This window comes from Felis catus, chromosome C1 (genome assembly GCF_018350175.1).
Source record: "Felis catus isolate Fca126 chromosome C1, F.catus_Fca126_mat1.0, whole genome shotgun sequence".
Lineage (NCBI taxonomy): Eukaryota > Metazoa > Chordata > Mammalia > Carnivora > Felidae > Felis > Felis catus.
This window is the reverse complement of record NC_058375.1, coordinates 16,988,601-17,008,787: the sequence shown is the minus strand read 5'-3', so window position 1 is coordinate 17,008,787 and position 20,187 is coordinate 16,988,601. Positions and strand designations below refer to the sequence as shown.

Sequence of the window (20,187 nt, the reverse complement as noted above, 5' to 3'; positions counted from 1 at the left end):
ATGCCAGGAACAAAGCACTGTAGTTTTACAATTAACGGTTGTATAATAAAGTCAATGAGGAACTGCCAAGATTGGGGCAATCTTACTTTGCGAAGAAAATGTCTCCACTTTTCCCTTTCCCTTTTTCTTTTCTTTAAATTTCCTGTCCAGGGGCGCCTGGGTGGCTCAGTTGATTGAGAGTCCGAGTCTTAATTTCAGTTCAGGTCATGATCTCAGTTTGTGAGATCGAGCCCCATGTCAGTGCAGAACCTGCTTGGGATTCTTTTTCTCTCCCTCTGCCCCTCTCCCCAGCTTGCACTCTCTCTCAAATTAAAAAAATAAATAAATAAAAATAAAGAGTAAGGGAGCCATCTGTCTTCTTTAAGGGGGAAAAAAAAAATTCCCTTCCAGGGCATTGGGCTTAGCTGGTGGAGCAGGTGACTCTTGATTTTGAGGTTGTGAGTTCAAGACCGGTGTAGAGATTGCTTAAAAATAAAATCTTTAAAAAAAAATTTTTTTTTTCACTTCCACACTATTTTTAAAAATAATTCTTCCAGTAAGCCAAAAATTTAGGAAGACTTATTTTCGTCCCACTCTTTTTCCAAGTTCCTCCAAATTTTTATACTAAAATTTAATATTTCAGATTCATTTTACCTTCTGTTACAGATTTATGTACACATCTGTATCTCTGCTAGGCTATAAATCATCTGAGAGTGGGGACCATGTATTGCATAGTAATATATATAGCTTGGTCCAAATGTTATCTCTCAAAATATAAAAATTTTGAATTAATCTGCGACTTTTTTTCTCAGTCCTCCAGTAAATTATTCTGAAGCACAGTTCCAAATCAGAACACTGAATGATGCTATACAAAAAAAGGGGGGGGGGGGCAAGAAAAGTAATCCTAGGTCTGCTTTCTAAATATATGCATCATATTTCATATAAGGAGAACTAAAATGATTTCAGGCACTTATTTGACACTAGCAGGCCAAAATGGCAACATAAACAATCCTGTTAGGAATGAATTTCCCAACAACTTCTAGTAGATCTACAAAAGAGGGTCTCCTGCTGGGTATGGGGTTGTAACAGAATTCTATAATTCTCCCTGTGGAGGTAATCCGAGTCCATTTTCAGGAAACCTGCAAGTTACACCTGCTCGAAGGTGCAATCAGAGAAATCAGAGAGAAAAGCCTGGGATAAGCCACTTGAAAATAATTATGGCATGATAAAATTATTCACCAAACTCTGACTGTAACTAGCCAGGCCGCCAAACCCAGGACTTTACTGAATACCTCACTCAGTATGACTGCCTCACAGCACCTAAGAACAAAGAACTATGAAAATATAAGACTGTTACATAAGTATTAGGCCACCGTTTATTTTTTTCCTCTAAAAAAAATTTTTTTTAAAATTTTTTTTTTTAATGTTTATTTATTTTTGAGACAGAGACAGAGCACGAACGGGGGAGGGGCAGAGAGAGAGGGAGACACAGAATCCGAAGCAGGCTCCAGGCTCCGAGCTGTCAGCACAGAGCCGGACGCGGGGCTTGAACTCACTGACCGTGAGATCATGACCTGAACCGAGGTCGGACGCTTAACCGACTGAGCCACCGGGCGCCCTTTTTTTTCTTTTGAAGTAAGGAAATCCATCTTCAGCTCTTCTCTGGTCAAATTCTATTATTATACTAAGTTGTAAAGGACAGTTCAAAAGATTCTACCTTTTAGATTTTTTGCTATACTGAATAAGCAATTCATAAAATATTTGGTCATCAATCTTTTGTCATAAATATTTTCATTTTAATAGTATGTGATCAAACTTCACTGGATTTTAAACTTTTCTACCCATACACATATTCTATATATTTTATATAATTTAGTATTCTTACTAATTTATGCTGCATCTCCTTTCATGTGATTTTGTGAAATATTCTTTCAACCGACAATAGGACTATTACATGAAAAGGGCCCCAAAATTATTAAAACCACAAAATTTTTTGGTCATACCAATCTTTCACATCAATGATTTCTGTACGTTAAACAGCCCACATCTCTTTCAAACACACACCACACACACACCCCCAAAATTACCATGTAAGACAGAAGAGAGGGCAGGTACTTTCTTTTATTTACATTGTTGTAAGAGTTATTATGTGTTCTTAAAAGAATATAAACAAGGAGATAAAGTGATTCTTCCTACAGTCATTCAATAAAATAGATTATAATACAGAGCTGTCATCAATCAGCTAACCATATCTAATAACTATATCTAACAAAATGAACCAATAATTTGACGTAAGCCTTTGAGCTTCATTACAGTATTAGCATACCACTGAGGCTGGAAAACTGGTACACAGACATATGCATGTGCTTTTACATATATACATTAAAAAAAATTTTTTTTAACATTTATTCATTTTTTGATAGAGCATGAGTGGGGGAGGGGCAGAGAGAGAGAGGGAGACACAGAATCCGAAGCGAGCTCCAGGCTCTGAACTGACAGCACAGAGCCTGACGCGGGGCTCAAACTCATGGACCGTGAGATCATGACCTGAGCTGAAGTCGCTTAACCGACTGAGCCACCCAGGCTCCCCCACATATATTTTTAAACATACTTCTGATATCTCTGTTGAGAAATCCATTAACTTAACATCTTGAGAAAGGCATTTTAATAGCAATTTCAAATTTCATTTTATTGTTTTAAAGCAAGGTTCCATGAAAGTGTTAAGCTTTATACAACTAAACTATTTCTAACCCAAAATGAAATATATCTTCCCAAACCAGAGTTCCTAAACAGCTATCCAACACAAAATTTAAATTCAGAAACTACTAGTAAGACTTTTCTGAAAATTTTCAACTGCTGAAAGGCAGTGGAGAAAAAAATCATGTTTTTGCATTAAAATTAAAAAGCTAAGTGCTAACAAATTAGTTAATATAGTAAAACGTCTTTGAGGAATAATCAAACATACACAGGGTAACAACTGAGCCAAGAAAGGAAAAAAAAAAAAAAATTCACTAACAGAAGGCCACTTTAACAGTGGTATCGAAACCAGTAAAGACCAACTGAGATTTTTACTCTATTTTATAGATGTTCCCATATTATTTGACATTACTAATAACCACACGATTCCAAGGACATTTTCAGGTTCAGTTGGCATGACTTTAAAAAACACCTTTATCTTGATAGATGAGGTACTAGGAAACCAAATAAATCCATCATTTGTTAAAACAAATACATTCAGAAGTGTATAAATGTAAAAATACACAGAAACATTTAGGAAAACTTTAATTTTAAATATAAGCAGCAATACTTAGCATGAAAAATACGTTATTTACTCATGTGACTACCGTAGGACTATAGGCCACATTCAGTTATCATCAAAAGCAAACAAATATAAAAATAATTTTTAAGCCACAACATAGAACTTCCCAATTACGTAAATCCAAACAAACAACAAAACCAACATCATTTCCATAAAAGTTCAACTTTGATATTGAGATTTTTCCATTGACCAAAATTCACTAAACTCGATTATCAAAACAACCAAAATCATCTCTCCCAGCCAGTCTCTTTACCTCTTTAGTTCACTCTAACAGAGCACATCAGATTGATTTTTCCAAAAAATGTATTTTGTACAACGCCTCTCACTCAAAATACAAAATATCTCAGTGCCACCCTGACCAGATCCTCTCAGTGTTTAAAGGACGAGTTCAAATTTCTTAGCCTTGTAATAATGAAGGCTCCAAACTTCCCTTCTGGCCTCCTCTCAGAATTCTCCTAAAGGAATCTTCTCCAGTAATATTATCTGACCCAACGGATTTTGCAAAACCTTGTGCTAACAAAATATTTTATTCTCAACATCGTGGAAAGTAAAGCAAAATTTTCTAAACAAACTTAAAAGCTGGTAAAAATGAAACGTATTCAAACCTTACTTACATATTTAAAGAGAGTAAATTAATTTCTCATCTAAAATGACTGAGATGAAGAAAAGATTTGGTAAAAAACAAGACCCACACCTTCTCTCAAAAGACCTTAAGATACCCATATGACAATGGTTCTGTTCAATTTTTGAATGAAAACTCAAGTGAAAGAGCTAGTTCTGATAAGACAGGAGATCTGGAGTCCCTGGACAGTTTCTAAATACTTGAATTCACCTGATAGTATTTTATGATTCACTATTAGGGCCCCATTTAATTCTAAATTACACAGGCCAGTAAGTTGCCACTACTTTACTGGGGAAAGTACTTCCCTAATTCACCCCAGAAATTTTGTTTAAATTTCAAGTTGTTTTAAAGGAAAAATAATTTTATTTTCAGAATCACAAATAATATATTGCAAGTTTTGGCTGTTATCAACACATCTCTAAGCACTGAAGATATTCTAAACTTAAGAAACTTTAACTTTCCCCCCAAATACTAAGATAACTTATTTAAACTAAACCACTGGATAAAAATTTAGCCAGAACATAATATCATAAACACAGTTCCCCAACTCCTAGATCACTTTAATAAGATATTTCCTTCTTGGGCAACAATGCCTGACATTTATGGAAAAACAAATTAAAAAAACAAAATAAAACACCTCTTTCATGAAAAAGCAAACACCAATACCAGGTTTAAAATGTTCAGAGTATATACTAACTTGGTACCTACTCAGGTCAGTTGTTTACTGGAGACACTGACAATCACACAAAAAAAGAGCTTGAGGCAGCATCTAAAATACATCTACTGAAGAATACTTAGAGCTTTTGAACCAAGAAATCAGCAGTCTCTTGACCTATGACAGATATCAAAAGACTTTTCCCCAGTACCTCACCAGAAAGTCTACAGCAAAGGTAGAAGAAGAGAAAGGCAAGAACCAAAGAATACAGAAGAAAAAGGAGTAGAGAATCAAGGGAGGAGTTGGAGGCAACGACACGAAGAAAGGAAGAGAGCTAAATGTAAAAGACTAGAAAGAAAAAAAATACCAACAAAAAGAGAGGAGGTGTTCTGAGGTACAGGGAAGGCTGCATTTGCCTCAGGGACACTAGTTCCAGAGTTAATATACCACTCCCAATAGGTGCCCAAGAGGTCATTTTAAGAAAGTTTTGGGAAAGCCATTCTTAGAAAAACCCTGATTCCTAAGATAAATTGAACCCAGAATCTAATCATCTTGTTCTCAATGTTCTCAAACTGTGTTTTTATTATAATTACTATAAAATTACAAGCTTTAATTTTTGAGAGTTTTGGCCAGAATCTGTTTGATAAATTCTAAATCTAAATTAATTTAACAACTGACTTGTAATTTTCTCAAGTGATACATCAGTAATAACCCTATTATTTCAAATAACATGTGGTGATTTATATAACATTATAGAGGAGGGGAAAAAAAACTAAAACAAAAGATAAAACTTCTCAAATTAAATATATCTGTATCTGGGTACCTATGAAAGTCACGCAAGATATAGCAGATGGGATCTGAAACAAACATTCTATTTTTAAAAGATACAGGACCACAAGAATTGAAGAGGTAAATGGGCCTGGAGCTACAGAAATATAAAATGTATTTTAAGAAGAACTTAGTAAAAATTCAAAGTCAAGAAGAATTAATGCAATGCCATTAAGGACAGAAGATACAAAAAATTAAGACTCTACTTTTGTTTGCTTTATCCAAACCAGAAGGGTATCCCTACTTGCTCTGGGTATCCTCAGTAGGATTCAATCTGAGGGGATGTTAGTGAGAATTCCTTAAAGATGTTTGAAGCTCTGAAACCAATACTATAGTCTCCAATAATCTTTCCACTGTCATAGGAAGACTGTGTGAGTTTAGAATCTCTTCATAGCCTTTTCTTCTACCATTCCTTTGGTTGGAGTAAATAAACGGTAACAGGCACGTAGGCCTTTTCTTTTTGACCTCATAATATATTTTTACATTTGTTCACTAGGATATTCTCAAAACTGATCCCCACTCTGAGGGTTTAATCAGAAAGTAGCTAACCATGTGATACATATGTGATTTAACCAGAGTAATTTCTGAACCCTTCTATCTACAAACTCTAAATCAGAGATAAATCTGAGGGGTTTGGTTCTTTGGATTTGGTTTTCTGTATGTTTTCTCTAATTGTTTATTTCTCCAACTTTCCGAGTGCCTTATACTGCCACTATCCTTCCATCCCCATCTTTTACTTTCCTTCTATATATGTACACACACACACAAAGAATATCAGTATAACTACATATGTATGTATGCATGTATGCGTGCGTGCATATATATTTACACATACATACACGCGCTACTGACACACATGGCCAATATCAGAATATAAACCAAAGATAAAGACATAAATAACACTGTAGAATAGGATTTAACTCATTTACTCTTATTTTCAGGATAAAACAAAACTGGTTGGTTACTACTACTCACCAGATGGTTCTTCAGGCTCGCTTTCATTTTCTTCCTCAGGTGGGGCTTGAGGAGGTGGAGGGGGAAGCTTCTTTTCCTTCTCTGCTTTAGCATTTCTCTCTTCTTCTGAATAATATTCATCTTCTGAGAGGTTGGCCAAGCTTTCATCCATCTCTCTGTACTCTACCTATATGGAGATTATACCAGGGAAAGCTAAATACAGTGAACATCTAAAACCAGGGACTTAATGTGGAACCATCAGTGAATGTGAATGGCTTTTTAACTTCAAATTTTAAGGGAAATAAGTAAATAACAAGGAACAAGCTAGACCATAATAGGTAGTTATTAAAAACAAAATCTCAGGGCACCTGGCTGGCTCAGTTGGAAGAGCATGGGACTCTTGATCTCAGGGTCATGAGTTCAAGCCCCACACTAGGTGCAGAGATTACTTAAATAAATAAAACAAAACAAAACCCTAAAATCTCTCATGAAACAATCTCATGTCGGTTCACATTTACCCCAACCTATCAATTTTACATCATAGTACTGACATTTAGAGCAATGGATCTGAGGCTTCTTACAACTCCTAAAACCTTTTAAAATGTGTGTGTGTGTGTGTGTGTGTGTGTGTGTGTGTGTGTGTGTGTGAGAAAAGGTACATTTGCTTAAAAAATAACCAATGACCTGATTTCACGGTTCATGTGATCAAGCTCCGCCTCAGGCTCTGCACTGACACCATGGAGCCTGCTTGGGATTCTCTCCCTCCCTCTCTCTGCCCCTCCCCCACTCCCTCAAAATAAATAAACATTAAAAAATAATAACTGTTGACCTAAGAGAGTTGAACAATGAGAGCAAAGAAACCTTAATACAACAAATTAAGAAGTGAAACGGAAATGGAGACTACAGGTCATACTACTAATTCATATTCTAAGTGTAAAGGAGAGAACCAGGTAGTAAGTAGAAAGAGGAAGCCTTATCAGGGGTAAAGCCATTAGGATAGGGAAGATTATAATGGACCTGTTTACCAAAATGTATGATATGGTATTACAAATAGTCACCAACCTTAGAACACTGGAAAAATGTCACTGTGACTCCCACCCTTAAAAAACATTCCAGAAAGCCACAGAAACAACAGCTCTCTATTCAGATTCAATTAAAAGATAAAATGAATAAAATAAAAATTTATTAGCTATGGAGACAGGGCAAAGACAGTATGGTCTCCACAAATAATGTACCTAACTTATTAGATTTCTGAAATTAATAGTCCTGTGGATTACAGCAAATGTAATCTATTTTAACTTTTGAAATATCTTTGAAATAGTTCCATAAGGCTGGCTGCTTTTATATCTGTCTTTTTCTTTTTTTTTAAATGACATGACCACAGGTGGGCAGGGGAGTGGGTGGCTAGGCTAGGGAAGGTAAGAGGGATTGTGTCAGAAAATGGAAACAAAAATTAAGGATAAATTGAACAGTTCTGACCCATGCTCTAAGATTCTTATTTAAACACACAAATAATAGTATTCATCTATCAAATATGAAACACTGAGTACATGATCACAATGGAGAAAACAATTATAAATGAGAGTCTTCCTGCCCTTAATAAGCTGAAATTCCAGTTGCAAACTAATGGTTCTTACCAGGCAAATCATCTCACAGAAAGATTTTACAATAAAACCTCCAGAAGTCTAGACACTAAACTTCATTCTACTTGATTGAGATAAACTGTAGGAGCAAACCTCAGGACAATGGGCAAAAAAGCAGCATGGGAAAAGTTTCAAAGAGGGAGAGGGGTCAGAAAATGTAATATATGTTTAAAGTATGCAGTATCCTTTCTTCTTTCAGCTTTCAATAGTGCTTGACCCCTCCCTACCCCCAAAGATTCAGCTCTTTAATCCTCTGCTCATCAATCTCATCCATTTAATCAATAATCACTTCACAAGCGCCTACCATGGAACTGGGCAATGTGCAAATTCTGAAACAATAATGTAAGATCCTTTCTACTGCAGTAGTTTAGCTCTTTCCAAAGGATGTTCCACAAGACAGTATACCATTTGAAGGAAAAAGGAATCCATGATCAAGTTTGGGAAGTACTGCATTCTTTACAGTCCCCCTCTAGGAGAACCACAATGCACATTAAAGTTACTGAGAAGTTTTGCAGCAAAAACAATCTTTTTAACACTGTTTAATCCAACGTTTTGATGAAGTAGTAGCTACTAAGAAGGAATACAGAGTTCTTAGTTTTGGGGGGGTTGGGGGGGAAGATTAGAAAAATATCTAGAAGTAGGAGCAAAAATATCTAAAGGTAGTATTTAAAAACAATAATATCAAGAAAAAACCATCTGTGTTCCACAGAACCCTAAAATTCTTCAGGATTTCATTTAAATACACACTTATACGTGTTAGTACTTTGGAGACCAACAACACATGAACTTGTACTGCTTAGGTAAATTTTGGGTAGACCTAAGAATGACATTTCTTCTGCAATCTGTTCAACCAAGGCAGCGTCCTGAAATGGCTAGGCAAGCTAAAAAACAACCTTTTGTACTACTTATCAAGCACTGGGTCTTCACAATGCTTCATAAACAAAGTACAGAAATAAAATTGGGTTCTGAGACTTAAATAAGACTACAACTATTAAGTTTAACCTCCATTCTCAAATTTGGCTCTATTAAAAAAAAAAAAGCCTCATTTTCTGAAACCCTGACAACTAAAATAAAGGTTATAAATTTAAACTGAATATAAGACAGGCAAAGAGTACTTTATTTTGAAATTTTCCATATAAAGTTTTACTTTGTAAAAAAGAGGGGCACCTGGCTGGTTCAGTCAGAGGAGTGTGTGACTCTTGATCTTGGGGGTCGTGAGTTCAGAGTCCCATAATGGGCGTAGAGATTACTTACAAAGAAAAGTTTCTCTAGTGGGCGGTGCCTGCGTGGCTCGGTAGGTTGAGCAATGGACTCTTGAAACTCTTGATTTTGGCTCAGGTCACGATCTTGGGGTTGGTGAATTCGAGCCCTGCAATGGACTCTGCACTGGCAGGCAGAGTCTGCTTTGGGATTCTCTCTCTCTGACTCTCCCCACTTGCTTTCTTTTCTCTCTACACACACTCTCTCCCTTTCTCAAGATAAATAAGCTTAAAAAAAAGTTCTCAACTTAATAAAAAAGTGAAAGAACGTACAAATTCTCAAAAATAAAAAAATAAAAACTATTCCCCTGAGCAAAGGAACAGATACTTTGAACACAAAAGAGTGGGAACCTCTCATCCTTAAGTAAAATCCTCAAAGACTTTGGAACTTCTACAACCACTTACAAACAAGGACATAAAGATATCCAATAGACAGATATAAGTCAGTAGGGTAATTATTCTCACCTTTACACAGACATCTCAAATTTACATCTCTAGTCTCTCCCTCACCCTTACTACACTGATTCATCCACTTCCCAATCACCTTAAAGCCCCAGTCTTTTTGTTTGAATCTTTAGTCCTTTTAATTCAGTAGGGCACAACTGCCAGACTGATTTTCCAAATCCATACATGTTATTTTCAGATAGTTTAAAAGATGAATGCCAACTTTTTCAAACCAGGTATAAACTTTCTGGCTCTAACTATGCAAACTTACACCTTTAGCCATTTTCTAATACACTAATGAAAAAGTCCTCAATGTTCTACTGATCCCTAAATTTCCTAAAAGCTTTTTCTGTTAATCCAATGCTTAAAATTCAAGGCACCCTTCCTCCACAAATTATTTCCTAACTATTCCAAACTTACAAATATATTTTTTTCCTTTCTCTGAACTGTCCTAGCACTTAAGGTCTGCATTTCATAGTCTAGGGTAGTGCTGTCTGATACAGTTTTCTATGATAATGGCAACGTTTTGCGTCTGCGCTTCCACCGTGCCAGCACTAGCCAGCCACATGTGGCTATTGAGCACTTACCATGTGGTAATTTAAGTTTAAATCAAAAGTAAAAACTCAGTTTCATCAGTTGTACCAGTCACATGGGCTAGTGGCTACCATACTGAACACACAGATCTAGTGTTTGTCTATAACCGGAACATGACTCTACAACCCAAACGTTACTGATCCCTCTGGCTCCTATCTTGCTCCTAGAAAAACCTCATTTCCAATTCATTTGCCCATTGTCCCCAACATTCAGTTTTCCACTCTGGACTCCCTGCTGCTTCTCAAACCCTGTCGCATAATATGCCAAGCATTTTTCACTTCCTTTCTCCACTGGTAATACTTAATTACTGGGCACCTTACTATAAGCCAGACACTGTATTTTGTTTACATTGTATCTAAACCTAAAAGCCTTACAAGGTAGAGTTTATCTTCCTGAGGAAAATGAATCATAGCAAGAAAAACCAATTCCAAAAAGTCTGTCCTTTTCAGAATACTTTTCTAAATTCTGCAACTTTTCAAGGCCAGCTGAATGCTGAAGTGTCCCTAAAGTCCCAGCCCAACTTAACAATTCCAACCCTTAAATATTTTGCCATAATGTTAGCATACACACTCAGGGGTGAATTTATTCTGAAATTTACAAAACTTAACCTTCAGGGACCCTCAAATGCATGGACCCCTTCCAATACCCTGAACCTGGTTTTAGTTACATAATTTTGTGTGTGTGTGTGCATATATATATATGTACATGTATATATATAATATATATAATACATCTGCATCTACGTCTGTTATATCTATAACTACAAATACAGAAAGACCCCTACATATACCTCAGAACTCTCGAAGTAAGGCCCATCTACTACAATGGACTCAGCTCGATTTTTCTTCCTTTAATGGATACTCTATCCCTTGAGGTCTGTTTTCTCTGGCTCCCAAGACTGGCTAGGAATAAGTCAGTGTCCCCAGTTTCTTCCTTCTTAGTTGCTCCCCCAAATAAACAGGTGACCCACTTTTCTTTTGAATTTCAAAGCTAATCACAATAGAAAAAAACAGTATAATGGGAATTAAAATAAACACAAGATAATTACAAAGACAGAAATCTACATACTCAGAACAATGCCAATCAGAATATCAGCTGCCTTTTTTTTTTTTTCCCAGAAACTGATAAACTGATCCTAAAATTCATATGGAAAGGCAAGGGTCTCAGAACATGCAAAACAATCTTGAAAAAAAAGGAGCAAAGTTGAAAAACCAAACTTCCTGATTTCAAAATCTAATACACAAAGTTACAGTGATCGGGACAGTGCGATACAGACACAAGAACAAAGATACTGATCAGTGGGACAGAACTGAGAGTCCAGAAATAAACCCTTATATTTAGGGCTAACCAATAAGGATGCCAACCATTCAAAGGGGGGAGAGAACAGTCTTCAATTGTGCCGGGACAAGTGGATATCCACATGGAAAGGAATGAAGCTGAACTCCTACTTCATACCGCATACAAAAATTAACTCCAAAATGATCACAGATCCAAATCCAAGAGCTAAAACTATAAAACTCTTAGGAGAACACATGGAAGTAAATCTTCATGACACTGGATTAAGCAATGGTTTCTTGGATTGAACATCAGAAGCAGGTGCCTGGGTGACTCAAGCTTGGATCTAACACCCAGGTGCCTGGGTGGCTCAATCAGTTAAGCGTTGACTCTTGATTTCAGCTCAGGTCATGATCTCTTGGTTCATGGACTCGAGCCCCACGCTGGGCCCCACGCTGACCACAAGGAGCCTCCTTGGGATTCTCTCTTTCCCAGTCTCTCTGCCCCTCCCCAGCTCATGCTCCATCAAAATAAATAAATAAGCTTAAAAACAAAACAAAACACCAGAAGCAAAAGGGACAAAAAGAAGAAAAGATAAATCGGACATTAAAATAAAAAACTTCTGCAATCACCATACACAAAGAACTCTGACTATTCAGCAATAAAGACAACCCAATTTTAAAGTGAGCCAAGGATGTGAACCAACATTTCATCAAAGAAGATATACAACAAATGCCAATAAGCACAAGAAAAGATGTTCAATGTCATCAGTCATCCGTGTAACGCATATGAAAACTACAATGAGACACCCCTTCACATCCACTAGGAGAGCTCAAGACAAGGATATGGGGGAACTGGAACCTTCATCTACTGCTGATGGAAACGTAAACGGTGTGGCTGACGTGGAAAAGTGTTTGGCAGCTCCTCAAAGGGTAAAACACAGATACCATATGATGCAGCAATTCCACTCCAACTATATACCCGAGAGAGTTGAAAACATACGTTCACACACACAAAACACTGTACATAAATGTTCACGGCAGCATCACACATAACCAAAAAGTGGAAACCCAGATGTCCACCACAATGATGAATGGATAAACAAAATGTGGCATATCCATACAATGGGATATTATTATGCCATGGAGTTGTGTCAAGTACCAAATGGAAATACAACATGGATGAACCCCGAAAAGATACCAAAGCCAGACACAGAAGACCACATATTCTATGATTCTGTTTACATAAAAGGTCCAGAGCAGGCAAACCCACACAGAAAGTAGGTTAGTGGCTGCTAGGGGAGTGGAGAACGAAGAATGACTGCCAGTGGTCCAAGTGTCTTTTGGGGGTGATGAAAATGTCCTAAAATTAAAACTGACTGTGGTAGTGGCTGCAACACTTTGTGAATACATGCTAAAAACCATTCAGTCGTACCACCTGAAAAAGGTAAATTTTATCCTATACGAACTATCTCAATAAACGTTTTTAAGACATGGTTTACCACATGCTTTCTAGCCATACTTTCTATTGAAATAGTAAAATAAAAACGCTCGGGCTTCTGCCCTCTAGCTCATTTCTGGGGGCTGGGAGTCTCCCATCTGTGTCTTTTCTAACCCAGGCTTTGGTAAAAGCCGCCAAAAGCCTTTCCTCCTTTCAGCACGGGGTATTTACTCTTGCAGGGAGATCTCTCAAGCGGGCAGTTGAATCTGAGGGCTCAGTCTGGGTAATACCCATCTCAAGAAGCTCACACCGACTCAGGCACATGCATTTAAAAATTACAGCTGTAGGGGCGCCTGGGTGGCGCAGTCGGTTAAGCGTCCGACTTCAGCCAGGTCACGATCTCGCGGTCGTGAGTTCGAGCCCCGCGTCAGGCTCTGGGCTGATGGCTCGGAGCCTGGAGCCTGTTTCCGATTCTGTGTCTCCCTCTCTCTCTGCCCCTCCCCTGTTCATGCTCTGTCTCTCTCTGTCTCAAAAATAAGTAAACGTTAAAAATTACAGCTGTATGCGCAACTTATAAAATCGCACGATTTAAAATATGTACTCTAAAAGGATACATCTCCAGGAAAAAACCCAAGTCTAAAAAGTCTGCTCCTGGTACTGCCTTGGTGCCCTGCACAGCTGGGTGTTCCATGTGGTCCTTTGTCTGAGGCTGAGGCTACCTCCTCGCAACAGAAACGCAGCTTCCAGTTCTGCCACTTACTTAGTTGGGTGACTCTGGCCAAGCTGCTGAAACTGGGGCGTACTCATTTCCTAACGTGGGGCTCACAAAACCTGCCCACTGCTGCTGAGCAAAAATAAAACGTAAGGGGCTCTCTGAACACACGGCATCTGGCACCCAGAGATGGGAAGCAGCTGCCGTCTGTATATTCTGTTCCGTGACAAGTCTTCTCCTTCCTAGGTATTTGCACCTTGACTAATGGACATTTGCCCTCCCAATCAGCTTCCTCACCGGTTTAAAAAAAAAAAAAAAAAGCAAAACAAAAAAACCCCACAACCCTAAGTCAAAAGATCGTTGAGAGAATAAAAGGAAAGAGGAAAACTAGCGCCCAGCAGGGCTGAAAACAAAACAAACAAAAATGTGCATTTCTTTTCGGTCTCCATAGCCAAGGCCATTTCTTTAGCACGCCCCTCCAGCCCCAATGCGCGCCCAGCTGAAACTCCTTAAAACACCGCCGAGAGGCCTCCAGACACATCCGCGGGCCAACCGGCGATGCCCGTCTCCAACAGCGCCAGCCAGGACTCCACGTCAGGGAGCCATGTTTCCCAGGCCAGAAAATGAAAAGGTGTACAGATGCAAGGAGTAAACCACCCCTCCCCGCCAATCCCCCTTCCCAAGACGGCCGGGTCCCGGCACAAAGACTGCTTTCAACACCCGCGAAGCCCTTCCCCTCCCTCCCTCCCTCTCCCCACCCACCCACCCACCCAGCTGGCGGGGAGGCGCGGTGAAGACCCGACGGGCTGGGAGGTCTGGGTGGGCGTGCGGCTCGAGGCCCAGGACAAGGGGCGGTGGGGGTCGCCGGGGGCCGGACAACCTAGAGAAAGCCAAGCAACCGGGGTCTGCGGCGTGCGGGAGGGGTTCGCGCCTCACCTTCGCTCGCTTGCGCCGGCTGGTCCGTCGCCCCTCCGGAGTCTCTGCGATTCCCGTTTCCATGGGGGTCGCAGATCCAGGCACGACGGTAGGCCCGGCCTGAGGCCCGGCGGACCCCGGTGGCTCGGCCAGGCCCCCGGGAGGGGAGGCCCGCGGAGGCTCTTTCTTGCGGGGAGTGCGCTCCCCCGCCACCCCCGGCCCGGCCTCGGCAGGGCCCGACAGGCCCGCGGGCGGCGCGGCCACCTCAGAGCCGTTCTCCGCGCCGCCCGCTGCCCCGGGGCCGGCCTCCGTCCCGGCCGCCGCCGCCGCTGCCGCCGCCGCAGCCGCCGCCGCGGCCTTCTTCCCAGACAACATCTCGGGCCGCCTGGCCGCCGACGGCCGAAGGGGCCGCTCTGTCTGTCGGTCCGTGAGTCCGGAGCAGCCTCGCCTCGCCTCACTTCGCGCAGGTAGCTCGCTGCCAACCGCCACGGCGTACGCACGCGCTGAGCGCGCTCCCGCGGCGTCCGGACAAAAAGGCCCGAGACGCCCACAGCCCCGCCTTCCCCCGCTGCCATAGAGTGGCATCCTCGCGGCTAGAGCGGCACCACGGCACGGAGCACGATGCTTTCCTAGAGCGTCGCCTTGGCCTTTGGCGTTGGCCCCAGCACCTTCTCGCTCCTAGGGCTTGGGGGCCAGACTGCACCTCCGCGGGTGACCATTCCCTCCAGGGACTTGCATACATACATAAATTCATTCATTCATTCATTCATTCACTCATTTGTCAGCTCAACCAATATTTATTAATGCTTACTACGTGACAAGGGTTTAATGATGAAGTTTTTGCTTTCAAAGAGCTTACAAGTCTAGTGAGGAGAAAACATTGAAATGTAACTGGTAAGTCATCTTACTGTTTCGCAATTGTCCGGCTTGGACATGGGAAATCTTGGGAGAGCAAGTGAGTTTCCTCGTAATAAAATGGACAGAAATTAGGAACCCCAGGTTTGAGTCCAAACTGGATTGCTGTTGCCTCCAGGGCTGTGTTCATATTCTTCTGTCTGGACCTCCTTCCCATTAGCTCTCACTCTCTCCCTATGTGTTCCATACGTAACACCTCTTTCTACTCCAGGTTAATTCTTTCTAGTGCTGCAGATGGTGGTGGTGACTTATTTTTTTCAATTCCTCCAGGACTCCTTTAGTGACCCAACACTGACACAGCTTGTCTTCTTCAAGCTTGTTTCAACTTATTACACACAACTACAATTGCTTTTTTACACATCTCTCTCTTCAAACTATAATTTTCTTTCTTTCTTTTTTTAGTCTTTTTTTTTTTAAGCAATCTTTACACCTAGCGTGGGGTCCAACTTACAACTGTGAAATCAAGAGTCACATGCTCTTCTGACTGAGCCACCCAAGTGCCCCTTCAAACTGTAATTTTCAAAAAATTATTCCACTTACATGAAGTTCAAGAACTAGTAAAACTAATCTCTAGTGCTAGAATCCAGTCAGTGATCCCTTGGGATGAAGGTGAGAGTTGACTACAAAACAGCAGGAGGGAATTTGCTGGGGTGACGGAAATGTTTTTTTTATCTTGATTGGATGGTGTACCCATTAGCCAAAACTCACTGTACTATGCTGTATATATTTTTATATTTTACTTTATGTCAATTTCACTTCCCTGAAGTTGAATTTTTTTTAACTATGCAAACAAAAATAAAAAAAGGAAGGCAGTTACGTTCAGGAAAATTAAAAGCTGTGCGAGAAAAAAAGGTGTAATCATAGTACAACATATGGCTCAGCTATGAACTACACTGATGTGGCCATAATAACATAATGAATATTGTTCTCACCAAAGTGATGGAATTATATTGAAAGAATGGAGAAAGGAGAAAATTTGTGGAGGAGAGAGATGAGAGGGGTTTACAGAGCAGGGACGAAAAGGGAATGGGAGAGGTTCTGTACGGGAGCTAAATCCTCATCTTCCATCATAAAAAGATAATATGTAATGTTAAATGAGAAATCAAGAATTAACACTACAAGCATACAATTTAGACATATCAAGATAAATGCCAGAAGAAACAGTTAAAAAGTTGGAACAAGTTATCTGAGTCATATAATTTGAGGATGGGAAGGGGTGAGATAGGAGATCAAAGACTGTTTTAAACGCACATTGTTTGCACATTTAATAATTTTATAAAACTTAAAATTATATTTTTAAAATATATGTATCCTTTGACCTAGCAATTCCACTTTTACAGAAGACATTCTAGGAAAAGATTTAAGTATGTGTACAAAGATTTAACTTTAATGCTGTTTACCTCAGGTTATTTATAATAACAATAAAGAAGAACTAACCTAAAGGCCCAATAAGTGGCCACTAATTCAATATATTAAAATATCATAGCCATTAAAATTGACATTTGAACATGAAGAACTCTCATACAAAATAATGAGCCTATGTCAAAGATTTATTTAACTCATTATTTTTAAAATGTTTTTATGTTTATTTATTTTTAAGACAGAGAAACAGAGCATGAGTTGGGGAGGGGCAGAGAGAGAGAGGGAGGCACATAATCGGAAGCAGGCTCCAAGCTCTGAGCTGTCAGCACCCAGGCCTACGTGGGGCCTGAACCCAGGAACCATGAGATCTGAGCTGAAGTCCGATGTTTAACCGACTGAGCCACCCAGGCGTCCCTATTTAACGCATTATTGAGAGAACCAGCAAGATGATAACACTGGTTCAAAGGAAAATATAGGGACGCCTGGGTGGCTCAGTCGGTTGAGCGTCTGACTCTTGATTTCGGCTCGGGTCACGATCTCAAAGTTCGTGGGATTGAGCTCCATGTCTGGCTCTGCTCGGACAGTGTGGAGCCTGCTTGGGATTCTCTATCCCTCTGTCTCTGCCCCTCCTCCCCACTCTCTCTCTCAAAATAAAAAAAACATTAAAACAACAACAACAAAAGAAATTATGAAAAGCTGATCTATAGTCACTAGTCAGTGGAAAACAGAATTCTGGAATAAGAAAAAAATGGTTAATGTCTTACAAGGCCATAAAACTAGACTTAGGTATTATCTTTTCTATCGGACAGAACTCATTTGCCTCTATTTGCAAAAAACTGATTTGCAATTACTCATTTTTTCCTAGAAATAACTAATTTATTTCATTTTTAAAAGTTGTGGTAAAATACACATAACATAAACTGTATCACCTTAACCATTTTTTTAAGTTTATTTATTTTGAGAGAGAGGGAGTATGCATGGGGGGGGGAGGGGCAGAGAGAGAGGGATAGAGAGAGAATCCCAAGCACTGTCAGTGCAGAGCCCGATGTGAGTCTTGAACTCACGAACCGTGAGATCATGACCTGAGCCGAAATCAAGAGTCGGGTGCTTGATGAACTGAGCCACCCAGGTGCCCCTCACCTTACACATTTTTTGAAAAAGTTTATTGATCTGTTTTGACAGAGGGCGCGTGCATGGGGGAGGGGCAGAGAGAGAGAGGAGCGAGAGAATCCCAAGCAGGGTCTGCACTATCGGCAGGAACCGTGAGACCTGAGTGGAAATCTAGAATCAGATGCCCGACCAACAACGGCACCCAGGCACCCATCACCTTAACCATTTTTAAGTGTATAGTTCACTAGTGTGAATTATATTCACACGGTTATACAATCTCCAGAACTCTCCTCGTATAAAATTCTGTGTCCATTAAACCACAACTCATCATTTCCCCCTGCCTCCTAGCTCCTGGCAACCACCATTCTACTTTGTGTCTCTGTAGATTTGCCTGCTCGAGATATCTCCTATTAAGTGGAATCAAATGGCTTTTGTGTTTTTGTGACTGGCCTATTTCACTTGGCATAATCTCAGAGTTCATCCATGTTGTATAGCATGTTACAGAATTTCCTTCCTTTAAAACATTTTTAATGTTAGTTCATGTCTTTTATCAACACATATATAATTGCTTGTCTTCCAGTTTGTTGAAGCAATAGGTCAGACAGCATTGGGCACGATGATGTCTGTTAAAGTGGCTACCCATAAAAACTCCAGCGCCACATCACTCCCGATGAAGATGACTGATTTTGCCATTTTCATCCACCTTACAGTATTTCAGGACAGCCAGCTTAACCTTCTTTCTCTTATGCTGCTTCTTCTTGGGAGTGGTGTAAGACTTCTTCCTTAGCACGACCACGACGTCTCAACACAAGATGAAGACTGGATTCCTTTTGAACGTAGTCGTCAGACAAAATACGTCAATCTTCCAGTTGCTTGCGAGCAAAGACCAGTCTCTGCTAATCAAGAAGAATTCCTTCCTGGGGCGCCTGGGTGGCTCAGTTGGTTGAGCGTCCGACTTCGGCTCAGGTCATGATCTCGCGGTCTGTGAGTTCAAGCCCCGCGTCGGGCTCTGTGCCGACAGCTCAGAGCCTGGAGCCTGCTTCAGAATCTGTGTCTCCCTCTCTCTTTGCCCCTCCCCTGCTCATGCTCTGTCTCTCTCTGTCAAAAATAAATAAAAATTAAAAAGAAGAAGAAGAAGAAGAAGAATTCTTTCCTTATCCTGGATCTTGGCTTTTATTTTCTACTGTATTTTATGGTGCAACCTGAAGAGAGATGGTCTTTCCCATAAGGGTTTTCATGAAAATCTGCCTCTTGACAGTGGTTCTACCTTCCGCCACAGATGGTGGATTGGAAAGGAGAGCACTGCAACAACCAACGGAGTTTTCTGAATTTCCTTCCTTTTTAAGACTGAATAATTCCATTGTATGTGTATATACAGCATTTTGTTTATCTATTCATCTGTTGTTGGATTTGGGGGTTGCTTCCACTTCTGGCTATTGTGAATAATGCTGCTGTGAACATGGGTGTACAAATATCTTTTCAAGACCCTGCTTTCAGGGTGCCTGGATGGCTCAGTCGGTTGAGCATCCAATGATTGATTTTGGCTCAGGTCATGATCTCACAGTTTGTGGAATCGAGCCCCACGTTGGGCTCTGCACGGACAACACGGACCTTGGGATTCTCTCTCTCTCTCCCACTCTCTGCTCCTTCCTCCCACGTCTCTGCCCCCACCCCTGGCCTATGCTCACATATGCTCACTGTCTCCCTCTCTCAAAAATAAATAAATAAACATTAAGAAAAAAAAAAAGACCCTGCTTTCAGTTATTTTGGATATATACCCAGTAATGTAATTGCTGGAGCAACTTATCCAATTTTTAAAAAAGTTAACATCTGACTTTACAGAGTCAGTACCCTAATCAATATCAAACAGTAAGTCAAACAAAGTTACCTTCCCCTAAAGCATCAGGTGACCAACAGGTAGACCAGCTGGACAATATTCTAGCATGACTGTGAACAAGCTCAATGTAATCTTTTTGCCTTATTTACAGATCTTGGGTAACTTTTCTTTGCAGACTCCCTCACTATGAGAGTAGGGGCTCTGTGCTGTTGGCCATTTTATTCCCAGTGGCCAGGCCCAGAAGTACTGTTGAATAAATGAGGTATCACTAAGGCTTACATCACCTGGCTCTTGTGAGGACATCATGAGATATTGCTTGCAAAC

General features: G+C 40.3%; 1 protein-coding gene across 4 annotated transcripts in view; it reads right to left on the bottom strand.

Moving 5' to 3' along the window:
- The window catches only part of KDM1A (lysine demethylase 1A), a 61,346-nt gene extending 46,188 nt beyond the window's left edge, over window positions 1-15,158 (bottom strand). For 2 of the 4 annotated variants that reach the window (XM_023258295.2, XM_023258297.2), the window contains exons 1-2: window positions 14,661-15,156; window positions 6,379-6,544 (exon numbers count right to left, since the gene is read on the bottom strand). In XM_023258295.2, the coding sequence (XP_023114063.2) occupies window positions 6,379-6,544; window positions 14,661-15,014 (520 nt within the window). In that variant the 5' untranslated portion in view covers window positions 15,015-15,156. Of the gene's footprint in view, window positions 1-6,378; window positions 6,545-14,660 lie in introns of all 4 variants that reach the window. The other 2 variants (XM_023258294.2, XM_023258296.2) reach the window with 2 other exon arrangements.
- Between the last annotated feature and the right edge of the window lie 5,029 nt (window positions 15,159-20,187).